This window comes from Pectinophora gossypiella, chromosome 13, assembly GCF_024362695.1.
Source record: "Pectinophora gossypiella chromosome 13, ilPecGoss1.1, whole genome shotgun sequence".
Lineage (NCBI taxonomy): Eukaryota > Metazoa > Arthropoda > Insecta > Lepidoptera > Gelechiidae > Pectinophora > Pectinophora gossypiella.
The window spans coordinates 8,086,663-8,108,227 of NC_065416.1; the positions used below are offsets into that span (position 1 = coordinate 8,086,663).

Below are 21,565 nucleotides of genomic sequence, written 5' to 3' on the forward strand. Positions count from 1 at the left end.
TTGGGGGTGTAGGATCCCTCTAGTGGTCCAGAGCCTCGCTAAATCTACTGCTGCTCGAAGGTATAAAGACGTGACCTTGATCTCAGATAAGAATGTACACCAAGCAGGTCACCGATGATGGCAAAAGGCTGTGAAATTCTAGACCACGTGAAATGTTACCGTATACGAGTAACTGTAACAATTTGTTCCGTTTTTGATATCTATTTTCCGTTTTTGTAAAATGTTGTATTGGGTGATTTTGTTTTGTTCACAGATGTGTGATTGAGAAATGTTTGTTAGATAGGTGGCATTACTTTCTCGCGTTTTTTTGGTTTTCTACTAGTAGTGCTGGTTAGTAGGATTTACGATTTTCTGAAGTAAGTATATGAAGTCTCCAAAAAAAAACTTAAAAGCAACAGGCTTTTAAGTTTTCCAGCGTTATTGAATTAATAACTTTTTGCGATAATTCCTTATTAAAAAGTGTGTTTTATATGAGTGAGTAATAAAAATTTTACCTATCTATCAATGGGGTTTCATAGACCAATTTTACAGTTGCACTTGCTGTTTAGTACCTAGATGAGGACTAGATAGTAAAGTATTACAGACTAATTGCTGAGTTAATCGAAGAAAGTTTTATAGCATCTGAATGTGCAATTAGGCTAAGAACGGGAATAAAACTATCTGTTACAATCTCGGGTCATCTTTACTTTCAGTCTAAGCCTTTCACAAAAACTTCACACGCTCTTCTTACAACGTTAAACGTCTAAATTGTATTTACCTACCTAACATTTGTTATTTTTTTAACTGAAGTTAAATAAAAAATGCCAAAATATAAAATATTTGAGGTGATTACACAAGCACCACCACATTATTTTCTAAACATATCTGGTACATACATTTATTTGTACAGATGCGCAGTAAGGTCGATGACCGACCTCATCAAACCAGGTGTCAGAGCTCTTAATGAGCCAACATAGCTCATTAAAGTAAGTCTTAAAACTCCAAGATTATACGATTGTCAATTTCTGGTCGTCCTGCATTTTCATTACCGTTACTTTGACATAAATCCGTTACTTAATATGCAAGCAAGTTGAACTTAACACTTGTTATACTTATGCGCTACATTATACACATATACCCGTAGGTTTCCCAAGGCACGACTGCTTGGCCCTACCAGGCGAGTGATGGTAGATTTTTCTTTCTAGTTACACTACTATTCTCATTGGCTAATTACACTCATACATATTATTTACTCGTGAACTGACTCATAACTAAATGCATATGCATATTATAATACAGGATTTCTGTTCCTTATCAACAACCATCAACAACTTACGAGATAATTATGATAAATATTGTTACCCAGAATCATCGGATTGTCCGAAAAAGTAAGATGATTCCTTGTTTCGGAGGGCACGTTAAGCCGTTGGTCCCGGCTATTAGCCGTAAAAACACCTCCACCAACCCGCAGTGGAGCAGCGTGGTGGAGTATGCTCCATACCCCCACCGGTTGATTGAGGAGAGGCCTGTGCCCAGCAGTGGGACGTATATAGGCTGTTTATGTTATGTTATGTATTGTTACCCAGGTGGCAATAAATTAGAATTTATTTTAAGTACTTAGGTATTTTATGGCGGAGCAGGTGCAAATTGCAAAACTAAATGAACTAACTGGTTGACAGCTATCGTCTACCGGTGCTACCAGTCTATTTCATTATGTTAGATGAGCATCATGTTTCAAGCTATTTTTTTCTTACTATGTAAATTCTTTTAAACACACAGCACCTTTGTACTCCGTCTCGAACCCTTTATCCTCCTCTACATCTAATCATCATCACCAGCCCATTAACGTCCCCACTGCTGGGGCACGGTCCTTCCCTATGGATGTATAGGGAGATCGGGCCTTAAACCACCACGCGGGCCCAGTGCGGATTGGTGGTTATTAACGACTGCTAATGCAGCTGGGACCAACGGCTTAACGTGCCTTCCGAAGCACGGAGGAGCTCGAGATGAAAACTTTTTTTTGTGGTCACCCATCCTATGACCGGGCTCTACATCTAATATCACCTCGTTAAAGCATTATAATTTGTCCAATACATCTCTGTTAGCTCCATCACATTTCACACGTTTATTTCAAAATGTTATCGGTTGTATTAGCGTGAAATTCGTCAAAATTCCGCCGAATGCGCGTGCGCCGCGGACATTGCCTCAACCGGTTCCCGACCTAACTTGTCGGGGTTACTTTTACTTCGGACCACTGAAATAAGGTGAAGGGTATGGGAGCGGTAATCTAAACGCACCTATTGAATTCCTTGGTAACTGTAATAAAATTATTACATAGATAGATGCCTAAGTCCCGCCTAAAGTAATAGAATTATATAGGTAATGGCCCCGATTCCTGCAGCCACCTCCTTATTTTAAGTTATACCTCTCATTTACTTATACGCCGAAAGGAAAGGGACGGATGATTGACAACTGTGAATTTTAAAATGAATGTATAACCCGGAAAAATATAATAGGCATCTCGCTGATATACATCCCGTTAGACTTGTGCTGTCAAGTTAATCCTGTCGAGTTATTGACCAATATAAAATTTAAAGAGCGTTGTTTAAATTTCTACCTGAAATTGACGTGCGTTTCATAAATTTTATGCCTATCGATTACCTGTTTCTTTCCTTTTTGACGGATAAGAAAATGACAGGTATAATTTAAAGCACCATTGCGATCGTAATTATAATAATAATATTGTTTTAATAGTTTATTGTAAGTACATAAAAACAAATAGATTAAAAACAAGATCGACAAACTATTACGCTTAATTCCAATATAAATTTAATTTTATTCATTATTTAATTTATTGTTAATTTCCCTTACTACATAACTCAGTCAGTAATTACTTATCAATAGGTTTTAAATGTAAGTTTGCTTTTAAAGTGACTCGTCATAGTACATAAACACTGAGTCAGTAAATAGCGAGAGAGAGTCTCTCAGGCACTAAAACAAATCGAAAATAGCTCGTGTTTATGCATGAATATAGCACTCGTAAGAGATGTCAAGGCAGTGTTGCTATACAACAAAACAATTTCTATAATAAAATTTCTCGCGAACCTACGACCCCTCACGTGCTTTCTGCACTTAACATAAAACGGTAGCGTTGGCAAAAGTAGGATTATTGTTTGCAATATGTAAAGGAAATGAAAGGATTCTGTAAATGCTAGTCACGTCCGATAATTTTAATAAGTTGGGTTCTCGGTTATCGTTGAGGTTGATCTGGGTCAACTTTTGCGGAGATTCCGCAACAGTGGCGACCCTAGCAAAATATTTAGGTGGTGCGAGACCTTAAAGTGGCGCCCCTTAAAATAAAATAGAATAGAATAGAAATAGTTTATTATAAAAGGGCGCCACACAAAAAAAAAAAAACAATAACATCATATCAAATTTCCACTAAACAATTACAAAAGAAAGCAAGACGGATGTTTGTCGAAATACAAAAATTTCCGATTAATTTACGGCCACTGAAATTTACCTATTTAAATATTTTAAAAATGTTGTTTACAGCCACAGTATGAGTTTTATGTGGCCGCAATCTAACCCGATAAAGTTAGTTTGCGGCCAGGGTGAACTAGTCTAGGTTGATTTTGGTGCTCCCCCCTCTATTTGGTGCGGTGGCACACCTCGCACCGCCGCCCTAGGGCCGTCACTGTTCCGCAACCAACCAAATAAGACCACAATAATCTTTCTCATATACAATTACGATGTTTACGTATGTCTATGGTTTGTCAACTTAGTTGTTCACCGCTGTAATATATTAGTAGAATATAGCGGCCGAAATGACCTACCAATCTATAATGCCCTCTCCATACAGAACCGACACATCACAACTGATTTTGTATGAAACTGCAAGCAAAACCCCGCGCACCGGCCCGCTTCCCTAGCTTTGTGTGGAACAACTTCAAGAGTAGCTATTTAACTGTAATGTATTCCGTTTCACTTCACATCTTTATTTATACAAACATCAAGTACTTGTTAGATAAAATCTGTAAAGCCCAACATACGACCAAAGTAATATTTCTCCAATTCGAAGGAATAACTACACACATACACGAAAATAAATACACGTAACATAATATTTATTTTGACCTCGAGACTGCGATTCTCAGGAGCAACGACCAGGCAATCGGAATTTTTATTACTCAATACGAGTTTATATGAATTATACAAGCAGAGCCACTTCTCATAATTACATAATTATGCGTATAGCTGTAATAACACAATGATAGTCGTGATCGAATTTGCGCTCGCCATTGGAAAACATTTAGACGTTTATTATTTACTTTGTCTTGTTATGTTTTTATTCCTGAGTAGTAAACAATTGTTGTAGAACTACTAATACAAACAATGTTATCATCTTTAAACCGCAGAAGTGTTATTGTGTTGGGAATGCATAAATTAAGCTAATAATCAATCATTAACTATTTCTGATTTTGACTTTTTTCTTACCAAGCTGTAATTTATATTTCGATTTAAATTGAATCAAGTATTCGGTCATCATCCTTTGAAGAGCATGATGCAACAACCCTGACATTTTTGTTTCTGCCTGCTTTACCTTTTAATGAAACTTCAAGGTCAGCTGTCTGCACTTAAAGCGAATTCTTAAATTCTCGCTCAAGCTTGATAATGGCCAAATAATGTAAAAATAAAATTAGTAATCCAGCACGCAGTGCAGATACGATACCATTATTTGTAAGTAATTTGAAAGGTATGGTAATAATTTCAGGTTCCAATAGAACACGAACGGCTTAATAGAAGCGCAATTCATCTTTGAATAGAGGCAGAAACATCAATTTTCGAATGTAACTGTAACTTGAAATCGCTGGGCGTCGAGATGAGACCACAACGCCCCAGATGGAGACCAGGCCCGGGCCCTAATAACAGAGCCTCGTGCGATACCATCGCTAACTGTTCTTTGATTGAACATCCACCATACTTCGGTTGTTAATTATCAGTGATACGGAGAACTATTCAATTGCAATCCCAACTTTGTAGGCCGCAATTAATAGATGAGATTTACAGCTACGAGGAAATCGAGCGTTATGTATGCCTCGTCGTAAATAGGTATTAAAATTTAATGTGATAGGCACGTGTTGCCCAATTGATTGTGAAACAGTTAAGTGATTTCTCAAGGGATCAGATTCAAAGCTCGGCTCTGACGCAAGTATTTCGTAACTATACACTAAAACGGTGAATGCACTTGCGAATGTCGCCGTCGCTTCGTCCGCATCCTACTTTATTAACAACGCCATCACGAACTCCGACCACGATTCAACACTTCGTCAAGATAAAACGATACTGCCGTGTAACTGCCGCCATTACTTTTGTTTACTTTTAAATGTAAATTGCTCCAATCATCCAAAGCGAATTGTTATAATATTAAAACTTTATTTCTAAAACTATTTTTTTATAATAAATACAAATGCTAGGGAAAAATATGCTCAACCAAATATTATACATTAAAGGTAAATTGATAAAAAATCTAATCACTGTCGTAAGATATCTTAGTAAGAGGTACTTGAGACTCTGGGACTAGAGCAAACATGTACACGTCGTAAAGGTCTTTGGGAAAACCGCTTTGCACGTCGACTTGTAGGACTTTCAACTTAGCTACTTCAATTATTTTTATAACGAGTTCGTAAGGTCGCGTTACTGATGAATCTTCGTCGTCGTATTCCAGTTCATCGTCAGTTGTGATGTTCTCTTTGATGATGATGACTCCGTTCTCATTCAGCGCGTCGCGGCATCTTTCTAGGAAATTGCACATGTCATCGTCGTTCAGGTGACCGAGTACCCATTGAATCCAGATGACGTCATACTTTTTATCTGGATTGAAGTACTGGAGACCCATTTTGTACAGTGTTCCCAACTGCTTGTTGTCCACGCCGATAGATTCCAAAGCGGTGGCAATGAACTTCTCATCTTGTTCGACCAGATCGACCTTTTCAAAATGGTGGAATAAAAGGTTTTTAGTAACTCGGCCGATGCCTGCTCCGCAATCCAGAGCCAATTTAGTATTCGGAGGTATCTCACGCGCTAATATCTGCTTCAAAAACATTTTGGACCCTTCGAGATCTATGTCGGAAATATGCCCGAATCCGCCGAGCACACCGTTCACCGTGGCCGGTACATTGGCCCAGTAAATTCTTGCATCTCTATAGAATTTGTTTTCTACACTCATCGTGCTTTTCGTGTTTTTGGAAGCGCATACTATTTCCCTGATTTTGTAATAGAATGTCAGAAAATATTTTGACATATTGACAACGTTGCGATGTTTTGTTTAGTGCCGGACAGCTACTGGGATCACACAGCTGCCTAAAGAGGATGGATATGATCATTTATGTCATCGAGAGGTTGATCGTCCTCGTTGAAGCTCTCAACCGTAATCTTAATAATAATCGTATTTTTGGTAACAGATTTTTCCTTAAAGGTGTATGTCTGTGCCGTCACTCCATCTGTAATTCCATCTTAAAGTTGCATCGTATGACTTCAAAATATAAAATTCGAGTCAAATTCCCGCTCAACTCGAACAGTCTTAATAATAATCATAAATTCTTACCTGTTTGTTTGTTTGTTCCAGGCTCTGATCGCGGCTGTGAACGAGACGAAGGAGGAGGATATCCGCGATGCGCTGAAGACGCAGACAGAACACCAACTGGCGCTGGTGCCGCGAGGACCGAAGCTTATCAGGGACACCGTTGCCTACAACACCACTGTCAACACTGATGACACTGTATGTTTAGTACTACAACTCATCTCCTTAGCGATATCCCTGGATTATGTAGAGTTAAGAACCAAACGTGAAGTCGGAAATAAATCCGAATTCATTGGTTAAGACGCCAACCCGACTTACAAAGTCGCGACCTTATGATGTAAGTCACACGTTCTTTCAAAATGGGCTATCACGCCTGTAGATATAATAGGTACCTATTTAACATATTTTTTGCGCTCATCCTAATAATTATAGAGTTTAGCCACTAATATTATGTTTTAACTCAACAGGAGGAGTTGCGAGCCTTGCGCCCGGATGGCACTATTGTAACGGAACGACGACACACGAAGGAACAGGAGCGCGTCTGTGACGAAGAACTTGAGGACAAGGACGAGGTAATATACGCTATATCCTTTTCGGGGTGGAAGAGAAGAAGATGCAACAAAAGGTGCTCTTTTGGTGCTTTCCCAATCCACGGTGTGACGCTCTGTCGCGGCGCCACCACTTTCATTTCAGTTGAAGACGATATAGTTTTTATTGCATGCATTGCATGTATGGTAATAAAGAAAACAACGGATTAAAGTGGCCCCGCTGCAGAGCATTCTCCCCAGCGGAGCCATTCAAATTCAAATTCAAAAATATCTTTATTCAGTAGGTAACATAGTTACACTTTGAATCGTCAATTTTTACATAACGAACGTCTCATCCGCCTAAAACTACTGCAGCTTCTCACAACCGGTATGCATACTTCCCGATTTTTTGTTTCCCTACTTTTAAGTACAGGTCAATGTATGTACTACGTACATAGTGCATGTGAAGAGAATTTATGTGTACGTGCTATAATAAGAAAGAAAACAAAGAATTAAATTGGCTCCGCTACAGAGCATCTCTCCAGCGGAGCCACTCAGTATGCATATGTATTCTTTCCCTAACTATATCGCCTTCAACTGAATTGGAAGTGGGGGGTCCGCGACAGAGCATCACACAATCCACAAAATGTCAGGGATGATAAGCAATGTCTTTCTCTGTCTATTTTCTGATCGTGCATGGAATTCAGCGAAACAGAAAACAGAACGATAGCGTTGGTAATCCACCTCACAACCCATACGATAGAAGATTATCAGAGGGACGTATATATAGGCGTGTTTCCCTGGTGGAAAATAGGCTTGAGTTTATGTGTATGTATATATATGTACGTTATAGTCTGCTAAGTTTTATATTTTTTACTGTATTCTTATGTCGTAGGCCCGTTCGCTGGCCAGCAACGAGAGCGCAGTACGACACACGGGCGGCGGGACGGAGCGGCGCAAGCGTGTGGAGCACGAACGAAGCACCGACCTCATGGCGGGAGGGCTGCGTGTCGCCACTCATCTGCACTCTCGCACACGGACAGAAGAAGGTGCTTGAGGATTTTACACGCACACATACATCAATAAAATGATGTTATAACAAAGGGGGGACCTTTTGGTAACAAACTGCTGTGCACTTCGGCGGACAGTGCCGATGTCCATACCAACATTTATGAAATAATAATCTTTTTTATACTAAAACATGTCCGTAATCCTTAATGCGTTGTTACTTAGTTCATAATAATAATAGCTCATCAAGTGGTTAGAAAGTTTACTTACATTTCTTTAGTTTAGTTTAGTGATGTGCTTGAAATGGTAAGAAGCTGAACGCATAGTGTTTTTTTCTAAGAACTAGTTGTATGAAAAGTACCTATATAAATATATTTTAATACTGTATTTTTGTACCGCAGCCGAAAGGGAAGGTCAACCGAATATGGAAGACGATTGGGATAGTTTGTCCGTGCGAATGCGACGACAGCGCCGCCTCCGCCACAACGGTAAGTTTTGATACTAACTTAGTTTTACTACTCGATACTAGATGTCGCAGCAAGCTACCTAGCTTGTTGACTAGTAGTTCAAACGACTTTGGATAGATGGCGCTTTATTTATTTATTTCAAAATTCGAACTTTTGACATTTGTATACTGCATTCGCATAAATATTACTTTTTTGAAACTTTCATGTAGGTTTTCTTTTTAAATAAATAAGGTAAGCAGAACCACAAAGTCGTCAGAAAACTGAACGTAAATAGCTACTTTCAGTTTTTTGTATTTTAAAATTAATTTGTTAGGTACACTTTGTACATAATGCTTAAATAATCGAATCTTAAAGTACGTCTATCATATTGTATGGTAATCGTAATTCTACAATAGACTGTACCTACTTACATACTCGTACTTTTTGTAAACCTGGCAGAATACTCTCAGGATTTTCTTACTCCATTATTATTACTAGCTATCATAATCCTCTGATTCTGATTCGCTGAAACTGATACTATTGTCAATTTGTTGATATTTCGGTCAATCATAAACTCTACGATAGAGATTAATTTGATAATTTATGTATCTATTATGTGCCCATTTTTTACCCCTGCCCGGCTACGATGAGTGATGGGTAATTTTATAATATTTTTTTAAATATTTTTCCCAAAACAGCGTTTGACAATAAAGCTCGTTGTACACTAAGGCAATACGGGAAGCGTTCTGGGCAAGGTAGGTATTCAATCTAGACAATTTGAAACCAACCTTATCGTTCGTAACGTTCGAGTTCCCGGGTGAGAGCCCTCAGCGCTGCCCATTTATCCGACTAAGTAGTTGATGCCTTTGCGGCAAATCTACAATAAGACACGGGAAAATAAAATATGTTCGAGTTATCCATCCATCTACGTAGAAATCCGCCGCGGTGTCAATATGACATCCTACTCTCTGACCCGCAATGATGGCGATACCTTGGCTTGACTCCTGATCATCAAAAATTAAATCGCCAGCCAAATAAGTCCATTCCGGCGCGGCAGTCTCCTGTCGTTATGTTAAATGGCTGTCCATTTTGTCAAGCCGTCGACCTTGGTTGGCAAGCATGATCTTTCCGTGTCGGTCGGCGTCGGCGTCTTTAAGGTCGAACGTAGTATAGCGACTTGCGCTTGCGACGACAACTATTCGGAATTCGCGGATATCAGTTTGAAAAGTAGATTGATAGGTGGATATTTTAAAGTATTATGGAACGCGTCGCGATCCTATCAACAGAGGCTGCAAGTTGCCTTTGGTTATTTGTGGTTCTGCCTACCCCATTAGGGATAACAAGCGTGAATTTATGTATGTATGTGGAATGCATTGGTATATTGGATTTATGGTACATGTGAATATGTTTAAGGAGGGGATCCTCTTTCCGGTGTTTTTTGGATAAAAAATAATGTAAAAATATAGAGTGTCATACATACAATCCGGGTGAGAGCCTTCAGCGCTCTCCATTTGTCCGGTCAAGTAGTTAATGCCATCTGTGGCAAATCTACAATAAGTCACGTCAAAAAAAAAAACATACATACAATACTCTACCGACCTACAAAGCACAGTTATAGATTTAGTATAAAAACAGAGCCTCCATCTCTGCCCATTTGCCCGACCAAGTAATTATTTGTAACCAAGGCAATCTATCAATGATGATTGATCATCATCCCCCTAGCATTATCCCGCTTTGTACAGGATCCGCTTACCTAACCTAAAGATTTGACAGGTCCAGTTTTTAAAGAAGCGACTGCCTGTCTGACCTTCCAACACGCGAAGGGAAAACCAGCCTAATACACGTTAGGTCACATACCTCCGAAAATGATTTTTTTTTTGGGAATGTGGTTTCCGCACTATGTTTTCCTTCACCGCTGAGCACGTGATAGGCAATAAGTCACGTTAAAAAAACTTGTGTAATCAAGTAAATAATTAAGCTGATTATAATTCTTCATTTTAAGGTTTGTCTTTGTGCAACACAAAGTTTTGTATTGTATTGTAAATAACGTCATAAACCTGGAAATAAATCCGTATTAGATAGGATATAGTACTATAACTAATATCCTGAATGGTCCAGTGGTTGAGCATTGGGCTGACAATCCGGAGGTTCTGGGTTCGTATCCCGGTGGGGACATATCACAAAAATCACTTTGTGATCCCTAGTTTGGTTAGGAAATTACAGGCTGATCACCTGATTGACCGAAAGTAAGACGAACCGTGCTTCGGAAGAGTGCACGTTAAGACGTTAGTCCCGGTTACTACTTACTGATAAGTAAGTACGTAGTATGGGGCCCTTGGCGGCTCAATAGTAACACTGACACCAGGGGCCTGTTTCATAAAAGTTACAATTGTAAATTACAAAGACAATTCGATGTACATTGCGGAGTGTGTGATCACAAATACTTTGCAGTTTCAATTTAGCTACGTAATGAACACCAAATTGTCGTTGTAATTTACAATTGTAAGTTTTATGAAACAAGCCCCAGATGACGTTGGTAATCCACCTGACAACCCACACGATAGAAGAAGTACTATAATAGTTGTCAAGCCTATTAAACATAGAACTTTAGGTACTCTACATCATATCAGTGTCGATTACTGCCCACGGCGCTAGGGACATGCTCTAATAAGGCAACTTGTTATAGCTATAATTGATTCGCATAAACGTTTGGCTCAATCTATTATAACTCGCTTTTGAGTTGTATGTCGCAGATTAAATTGCGCTTTATCTTTAGTAATTAGTATTCATACACATAATTATTGGGTACATAAACAGCCTATATACGTCCCACTGCTGGGCACAGGCCTCCCCTCAATCAACCGGAGGGGATATAGAGCATACTCCACCACGCTGCTCCAATGCGGGTTGGTGGAGGTGTTTTTACGGCTAATAGCCGGGACCAACGGCTTAACGTGCCCTCCGAAGCACGGAATCGTCTTACTTTTTCGCACAATCAGGTGATTCAAGCCTGAAAAGTCCTTACCAAACAAAGGACAGTCTCACAAAGTGATTTCGACAATGTCCCCATCGGGCATCGAACCCGGACCTCCAGATCGTGAGCCTAACGCTCTAACCACTAGACCACGGAGGCTGTCAATTATTATTATTATTATTAATTATTGGGTACTTACTTAAAATTATAGCACCGGTGTTAGTAGAATAGTGAACCGGGTGTGAGGCCTCAGCGCTCCCCATTTGTCCGGCTAAGTAGTTAATGTCTTATGCAGAAAATCTATGATAAGTCACGTCAAAATAGAAAGTAGGATAGTGAGTAGTGACATATAGTTACTTTGCGACAGCAACGATTTAGCAATCTATTGTTCGGATTAATTTCGTTATGAGGCCTTTTAGAAAAGTTTTTCTCCTAGGGACAGATTCTCAGTAGGACAGTTTCTCTGAAAGGCCAAATCATCTTATACAGAGTGTTAGTGACATCGTAACGAATACTGAGGGGAATGATTCAGACTATGATTCATTATTTTGTTAATTAAGTATTTTAAATTCTATATATTTGCGATGGAAAATCCCATTTGATATTAACTCAGAATAATGAGCTGAATCATCCCCCTCAGTTTTCGTTACGATGTCACTAACATCCTGTATAAGCAGAAAAAAGTGAAAATATACTCAATAAAAAAACCAGGAGTGATGTTGTTAGACAGACAAAAATCTTCTAAAACAACTTGCAACTACTTAAGACATAGTACTTTTAAAGATTACGCCTATTGTTTAGTTATAAATTCGTAGTCATAAAGACGGCTGTGATGGAAGAGAAGCCTCTCTTCAACAAACAACATTATATAGAAACTTTCAGTAGCCACTCAAAGTTTCTATATAATGTTTCCTTTACATCTATTATTGCGTGAGTTTTTGTAGTATTTTATTTGATTAACACTGATTGCACTTAAGGATTTCCTTCATCAAACGTTTCTGATCAATTGCTTCTAACTATGGACATATTTTGTTTTCTAAACCCGACGATTAAATATTTTGCAATAGAATCAACTTCCTTTACACTTTTTTACTGTATTATGTTGATAGGTAACTACAACCACAAAATGGTTTGGTTTCTTTGACCCCGACTGCATAGTCGATATTTTCTCTCCTGTGGTGAATATGCTTGTCTGAAGAAAAACTGTTTAAATAATTATTCTACCTTTCGTCCTATTTATTTCTTTGTTTAATGGATAAAAATATATTATCTCCCTATCCATCCATGGGGAAGGCCCGTGCCCCAGCAGTGGGGACATTACTGGGCTGATGATGATGATGATGATGATATTCATATGCGAAGTCAATTTCCATAGTAACATAGAATTGCTTTGTCATGTAATTCAGGATGCACAAATTTTATTATTTTTGACGATTAAGTGGCAGTAGAAAATTTAGTATTCCAATACCTTTTTGTCGATTGCATCAATGAGTCTATGAGACCCTTATTTATAGCCAATAATTTAATAGACCTACAAATGACACACTGACACTTTTATTGATTTACCCGTCTTCTTCTGCTTGCTCTCAGGTTTGCGCCCAACGGGGCACCCTCAGGCCTGGCCTTTAAGACATTAAACGTTGTACCGGGTGAGAGCCTTCAGCGCTCCCCATTTGTCCGGCCAAGTAGTTAATGTTATCTGCGGCAAATCTACAATAAGTCACGTCAAAAAAAGATAACGGGTTTGATCGTGTTCGTCCGTCGCCGTCTGTAATCGCCAATACGTGGGCTCAAGTTTGTGTACATTGTAGTTAAACAGTTGACGACAAAGTGTTTACCTTACTAATCTACTTAATTGTTGCGTTATTTCGGCAAATATTTGTCGCTTCATAATAGTAGTTTTAATAATAATTTACACATACATTTTGAAGGAAAACTGCATAGATATTAGAACTTACGTTTAATAGCCCTCCTTTTTTAGAAGTCCAATCTGCGCGTGTTGCCAATATTGACTTTTCAAGCTTCTTCTCTCGTGTGGGTTGTGAGGTGGATTACCAACCTCATCAACCCTGGTATCAGGGTTACTTTCGAGATTGATTGATTTTTAAGCTGGGAGCTATACAGACCTTAATTAATGCACCGTATCTCTGCGAGTATAGGATCTTTGTGATAGGCACCTAATGCTACAGTTCACCTTTAAGCCCGATCCTATGTATGCAGTGTATGTAGCTTAGTGCGCTTACTGACTGCGCTTAAGCGCTTTTAGGTGTGATAAGTTTGAGCGCTTCTAGAGTTATTAGAAAATTTATTTTACCTTTGACTGTGTTTTAAATAAATAAATAATAATCTTTATTAAAAAAAAGTTCTAATAACTCCTAAACTAGACGAATCTGTGTCTTAAGAATCAGGTGTTTTGTGGTAAATGTCGACTTGATCTGACTTTGCCTAAAACACAGCATGCATATATTCATAATTCATAATTCCGAGATTAGGCTGAACATTTGGAGGACACACTTACTTTATGCTACACGAGTAATGAAGAAATTATAGAATATATCGCTGTAAGCTCCCCAAACAAAATAAAATAAAATAAATATAATAATGGCTACAAAAAGTATCAGGCATTACTTATTGATACCTCTAGAATGTACTCTTCTATCTTTACAAGTTTCATTTCCGGGCGGCCATTTAAAACTCTTAGTTATTAAACAGAATTTTGCATTATTGTTAGTAAAATTATAGTCAGTAACGGCATCAGTTTAACTCTGTGACATACTACAGCTTTTGCTTTATTCAATTTAAGAATGTAGGATACAAAATTAGGTCGCAATGCGAAGACGAAACTTAATCACATTTTAATTTTTGACCAACTTACCGGGTTGTTTAACTTGTACACAATTTTCGAAATTTCGGCTCAAGAATGCAAGTGCCCTTTTAAATTATGCAAGATTACATTATGTGCATAAAAAAAAACACACTCATACAAACAAGCAAACATACAAATAAGCATACTCATATTTCATACTTTATGGATTCACAGCTTATCATGGTATCAATTTTAAATAAAGATTGAAAGATCTCTATTTTGATAATAAATGGATAAATTATTTTATAAAAGGAATAGAAAATTCTGCAATACTTTAATCTATGAATGGAATAAAATCGGCCCTTAATAAAATAAATAAGTATACTTAGGTATTCATTTTATGTAATGCGTATGAATAGATTGTGCGAATCTAGCTTAAAATGATATGTCGGGTAATATTCAAAAAAAGCCGGATGTCTGCATACATACATAAACTCTCGCCAATTTCCCACCGGGGTAAGCAGAGACTATAGAATTCCACTTGCTCCGATCCTGCCACATGTCGTTTCATATGCCCACGCCGGTTCAGAGTAAATCGTACTAAACCTTTTCTAAGTATATCTTCAATAAAGATGTCTATATAAAGTAAATAATAGGTAAACAGGGTGTTAGTAACATCGTAACGATAACTTTGAGTGATGATTCAGACCATGATTCCGAGTTGATATCAAGTGAAATTTTCCGTCGCAAAAGTATGGAACTGAAAATAATTAAAAAAAAACATAAAAATTTTCATAAATTTTCCGACGCAAAATGCCACTTGATATTAACTCAGAATCATGGTGAATCATTCCACTCATTATTCATTACGATATCACTAACATCCTGTACATGAAAGACTAGATTTCATCTTACTTCTAGGGCGGTCATTCGCACACGATGCGTCAGAGCTTTTCACTTTACAAAAGTGGAAGTCAAAGTGTTCACGTACTGTTATGGTGTTTACATACAAACCTGCCCCACCTATATACGTACTATTGTAAAGAATGCAAGATTGTTTCACTATCAACATTATATTTCTGTTGAATCACGTAGAAAATATTGAAAGCAAATACTACAATGTGCTGTATAAAATAAACTGTTTACGTGAGAAATATAAATAGTCAATGAGTGTAGAAAATAACATAAAATAGCACCTCTTTCTGTCCTTCGGAAAGCACGTTAAGCCGTTGGTCCCGGTTACTACTTACTACGTATGTACGTAGTCGTTACATGAGTCATGTCAGGGGTCTTTGGCGGGCTAATAGTAATCCTGACACCAGGGTTGATGAGGTTGGTAATTCACCTTACAACCCACACGATAGAAGAAAAAGAATAGCATCTCTTACACCCTCTCTTCGCCAGATATGTTAAAGTCTCAACGTAATAGAGGGCGAGCCTGTAGCCATTAATCGAGCACAAATCCAAACTATGTAATATCAATTGTCTATGATCTAAATATGAATTTAAACTCATAAAATAAAGGGTTTCGAACCCGATGATAATGAGGACGATATGTAAGTTATGCCCTTTCCGAATCGCAATGGAATGACCAGAAGTCTGTGTTTTGCTTTCAGTACATACATATATACATACATACATACATAAACTCACGCCTATTTCCCACCGGGGTAAGCAGAGACTATAGAATTCCATTTGCTTCGATCCTGACACACTTCTCTTGCTTCCTCCACATTCATCAATCGCTTCATACACGCACGCCGGTTCAGAGTAGATCGTATTGAACCTTTTCTAAGGACATCTCCAATTTGGTCATCATAAGTCCTTCTCGGTCTTCCTCTGCCAGCCCTATCTTCAAAATTTGCTTTCAGTACTATCTTCAAAAATGGATCGAATAAATATTTACTTACAACACAAGAGTATACCACTTTAGAAGCCGTGGTAGCCCAGTTGGTAGAACGCTTGCCTCTTACTTTGAGGTCGCAGGTTCCAATCCAGCTTTTGTTTGGATCATAAATGATTATCACGAGCTCAGGGGTGAAAGAAAACATCGTGAGGAAACCTACATTCCTGAGAAATGCATTTTCGGAGGTATGTGACCTAACCTGCCTAAAGGTTAGAGAGACAGTCTCTCAAATCTTCAGGTTAAGTAAGGGAGATCTTCACAAAGTCAGGTCAAAGGCCACACTGTCAGGTGAAATTGTGGGAAAAAGAAACAACTGTCAGTGATTCAATAGATATACGTACCAAACAAGTATTCAACAGCCTATTGCAGACTGTCGCGGCAAGGCTGGACGTGGACAGTGCTATTATGCAGCACTGGACCCGCGTCCAACTTGCCAAAGACACTAAACTATATAATTATTTAATCGATTAATTAATTGTAATTTTTTTACTAACATAGATATAAGACTTTTGTTACTAACAATTACTATGGGAAAACACCCGAAATAAATGATTTTTTTTTTTTTTTTTTATTATTCCTAATATATATCATCAACACCAGCCCATTAACGTCCCCACTACTGGGGCACGGGCCTTCCCTATGGAAGGATGGATAGGGAGATCGGGCCTTAAACCACCACGCGGGCCCAGTGGTGGTTATTAACGACTGCTAATGCAGCCAGGACCAACGGCTTAACGTGCCTTCCGAAGCACAGAGGAGCTCGAGATGAAAACTTTTTTAAACTTTTTAATATATGTAAACGTCCATTTTTTGTTTGTGATGTAACTAGTTGTTAAGTGCAATAAAGTATATTATTAGAAACGCTCCTAAACTTCCTATAAATAGTGCACGTTTAAATCTCTTAAAGAACGTTGCCCATCCGTCCGCATATGGTCAGCCATCGGGCCTACGCGCTTACTGCTGAGGTCAAGTGTGCCATGGACGGTCACACACGACCCCGGCAAATTTGCCTTAATGCGCCTCATTTATTATATACTAGCGACCCGCCCCGGCTTCGCTCAAGTGTAATGCTGAGGAAAAAATTAAATTATTTACGACATCACATTAAAAACCTCAAAAATAACAGTATTTCTCCAGTATTTAATGGATGTTATTATACATATAAACCTTCCTTTAAATTACTCTATTAAAAAAACCGCATCAAAATCCGTTGCGTAGTTTTAAAGATGTAAGCGTACATAGGGAAGAAAAAGCGACTTTGTTTTATACTATGTAGTGAAGTATTACCCGCGACTTCGTCTGCTTAAACTTCGGTTATATCGCGGAAAGGCTGAGGCGAATGATGTATGAAACCAAACCAATAGAACCCTGCGCCAATGAATACACCTTAAGTGCAATTTATTATCACAGTTGGTTCGATCATTATACACAGCGATACGGCTCACTTATCGAGTTGGTATAACAGAAAGCTCGGTAAGGTGGGGTACTTAGTTCATCTTGCGATGTACGTATCTCTGACTACCCCAATTGGGATATAGTCGTGACCTTATATTATGTGTTATGACGCGTCCCGGTCTGTTAGTACTGTTATCTCGACTCTATGAGTATCAAGTTACATTCAAAGGTCCCTGGAAATTACTCCTTGGTCCTCTTTTGGGTTTCATTGGGTTTCATCTTTCATAGTGTAAATTTTCAATACAATCGCTCTAGTACTTGTGACTATGTCCCAAAAAAACCGATACCAGCGACATCGTTATTATCGCATTTATAATATTAGATGGCTGTCTACGTTTAGAAGGTCAAAAAGATTTAATCCTCGATATTTGATTAAGTAGTTCAATTTAAGAAGATTTGTTAGCAATAAAGTTAATAGAATCCCAAATACAATGGGTTCGCTATTGGCATTAAAATTAATGAGTTTTAAATATTCATAATTGGAATGTTACTTGTTATAAATGCTGCATGGTCAAGGACAGAAATAAAAAAGTAACACTAAATTGGGTATTTTAACGTGACGTATTGTAATAGGTTTGCCCCGGGTGACTACTACTAGATCATTGGTAAGCACGCGACTCTTTCTCGCCGCGACAGAGATCATCTGTCTCTTTTTGTGCAGTACTTTGAGAGAGAGACGGGTGATGTATGTCGAGGCGAGAAAGAGAGCTTGAGCCTTATCGTAATAGTCGTAGATTATGGAATTACTGATAGGAGAATAGACGATTGACTTTTTGGTAACTTACCACCAATTTATCATCTCAAGAAGTAAAATTTATAAAAACCTGCAAGTGTTTTCTTTCATATAATTTAGGGCTCTGCATTATTCTACTAAGACCAAAAAGACAACAAAAAACGAGCATTAATACTCGTATAAAATAAATAGTTCGTCGCGTATTCGTACAAATAGTTCCCATACTAGCTGACGTTGAAATAAAAATGGTTGTCAATTTAGAAATAATGTTTACATTCACGTGCTCTTGCCCTTGTTTTAATGTTTAAATCGTGTCACTATACGTATAGACCGATATTTCATGTCGACTCTTTCTACATAGCTTTGCCATAATAGTATTCTCTACTAATAATTTAGTAGTTTATTCAATAATAACTAAGGCTTATCAACAAATATAATACTATACAAAATGTAATTAGTAATAACTAAAGTAAGTACTTATTTAAAATTATGCATGATGAATTATGCATAATCTCAATCTAAGTATACAACTAAATATGTTTAAATATTCAGTAACTGATAAGTAAAGCTACATGAAAAATTACTCGTAACTTACGTCATTATGTAAACAAAACTTTACAATGAAAGTGACCTAGAAATTATTATTCAGTGAATAATTTGCCACACTACTGTCTCGTACAGGTTAAGTAAAGATGCTTGTGCATCGTGACCTTCGATAGTTTGGCAAACTTATTGACTGAACGATTACGCCATAGCCATGTGTGTTCGACGATGCGGACGCCGCGCCACTTCACTGTGAGGAGCGGCGCGCGCGCTCGTGTCGAGAGCTTCACTCGCGCTCACCTGCCGCTCTGTTTACAGACCACGACAAAGACTACAAGCGCCCTCTGGACTTCGACATTGAAGAGGAAACCCGCAAGAAAGAAACCTCAAAGTGGCTCGAAAGCCATTTCGGCAGCGAGTCCCGCTCGTCACACGATTCCATCGCTGATGAAATAGGACGACGACCCGAACCTGGATTCTATGTCAAGAGCAAAACAAACGAGGACGAGGGCTACTACGGGAAGACCTCTTCAGTGCCACCACCGCCAGTGTATGCGGATAGAGCCCTGCGCAAGACGAAGTCATCGACCCCTTCGGACGAACGACCTGCTGTTCCCGTTAACAGGACCGGTGGATACTTTAAAGGAGTAGCGGATTGGTCTCAACGTCGCGCCAGCAAACCCAGAATGCCCGAGCCACGTAGCTCGTCTCCGTCTCCGCCAGCGGTGCGGTCTCCTTACGCCAGCGATGACCGGTTGAACGGGTCCTCCCCCAGACATGTTTATGGGAAGCGTGACTCGCCCCAGGGAAGGTCATCGCCGATCGGCCGCCGTCATCCGCCCTCGCGCGACGATTCCGCCTACGTATCCTCATCGACTATGCACAGCCCGCCACGCGGGTCTCCGTTCCGACCGCTCGAAACAGACCGTTCTTTCCGAGAGCCTTCTGTCGAAGATGACTACAGACCGGTTGCACCTGAAAGAAAGCACAGACATGCTAAACAGCGACTTTCTGAAGAGCATCGTTACGACAGTGGATATAGGAGTTCCTCAAGAAATGAAAATTCAGGCCGTTCACGCGATAGTCGTGAGGAGGGAGCAGTGGAGCCTCCGCCTGATTACTCTCCACCGAGGGAGCGTCGTGGTAGTTCAGACAGGGATCGCACTCCGCCGCGCAGGCGCGAGCGTGACGAGCGCAAACAGAACCAGAAGACTCGTTTCGCGGACAACGGACGGCGTCCGTCGCCGGCGCGTAAGTCGGTGGGTTCCGCGATCGGAAACTCGATTAGGAAGTTAGTGGGGAAGATTAGGTCCGCGTCCGCGGAGAGGAGGGCGCGGTGGCGGAGCTCTCGGTCGCCGTCGCCGTCGCCGGAGCACACGTCGCGCACGTACAAGCAGTACGGCGGCGAGCTGGCGCCCCCCAACGCGCCCCCGCACCGCTACTACCTCGGAGAGGACCCCTTCGCGCCCAGCATCTACGGCCGCGAGCATAAGTACGAGGGCAGTACACGACGCGCCGCCGCTGCCGACGCGCGCGACCACAGAGATCGGTAAGTCCACCCCCACACACACATTTGTTTTCAATCTGTAACATAAACAACAAAGATACTATTCAATCATTTTTATTGACATTGAAATGACAAGTTCATACCGAAAGTGTACTTGTGTTTAAATTAAGTATACATAGAATATCAGTTATAAATATGACGTACTTTACTAAGATTTTTAAAACTTGTAATAAAAAACCTAATGAACCTTAAATAGAATCTTGTCCTACAAACCAAGCCGCCTACACTTAAAGGCAAGGAGCATAAAATTTAATTAATGTTTCTTGTTTCGATATTATCATAATATTACGGCAATATAGATGACAATGTTGTTCAAATAAACAAAATTTTGAAGGCTCTTATAGTTGAAAATACTCTTAAACATGAATCCAGACTCATCAATCTTAGTAAAACTGTTCAAATATTTCATGATATTCTCGTAATAGTGGAAAACTAAACAAATACTTATCTTAGCTAAACATTTTATTCAAGTTAAGTACTAGTAAAACCTACGTTCTAAGTTTTCCGTGTGGTTGCGTTCTTGGCATTGCCTTGCAGCTATCAATTACAATTAATCATTACCGCAACTACTTGGTCGTTAAGAATAATTTTACGCCTATTTAATAAAATAACAGCCTCAAGATAAACATTTATCTACTTTAAGGTAACAAAGTGGCATACTTTATCGAACGCTTCTTAAAAGTCAGGTTAGTAAAACAAATATACAGGGAAGAGTTTCTAACAGACACTCAATCATCTCTTGATTAACATTAGAATACACTTTGTAGAAAACACAATAAAACCTAATACAGATACCCAGCATTGTTTACGTTTAGTCGCTGCTCTGGTTACATAAACAACAGAACGCATTTGGTGGTGGACACCAAAATGGGGATTTTGCACACTCTCTAGCACCATTCAAAGGATCACTCTCGCTTTGTGTTGAAACTGGCCGACTTACATGATAACTACATCATTTACATTTTGTTCTAAGACTGTAATTGGGTATTAATAACAGCTTTACTGAGTGTGATTAAGCAATTCGTATGCAAATTGGCG

At 39.1% G+C, this 21,565-nt stretch overlaps 1 protein-coding gene across 3 annotated transcripts in view; it reads left to right on the forward strand.

Moving 5' to 3' along the window:
• Window positions 1–21,565, forward strand: part of LOC126371975 (serine/arginine repetitive matrix protein 2) — a 131,130-nt gene that overhangs the window by 107,020 nt on the left and 2,545 nt on the right. For all 3 annotated transcript variants that reach the window (XM_050017470.1, XM_050017467.1, XM_050017469.1), the window contains exons 7-11: window positions 6,608–6,760; window positions 7,030–7,134; window positions 7,985–8,138; window positions 8,499–8,585; window positions 19,279–20,509. In XM_050017470.1, coding sequence (XP_049873427.1) covers window positions 6,608–6,760; window positions 7,030–7,134; window positions 7,985–8,138; window positions 8,499–8,585; window positions 19,279–20,509 — 1,730 coding nt within the window. The remainder of the gene's footprint in view (window positions 1–6,607; window positions 6,761–7,029; window positions 7,135–7,984; window positions 8,139–8,498; window positions 8,586–19,278; window positions 20,510–21,565) is intronic.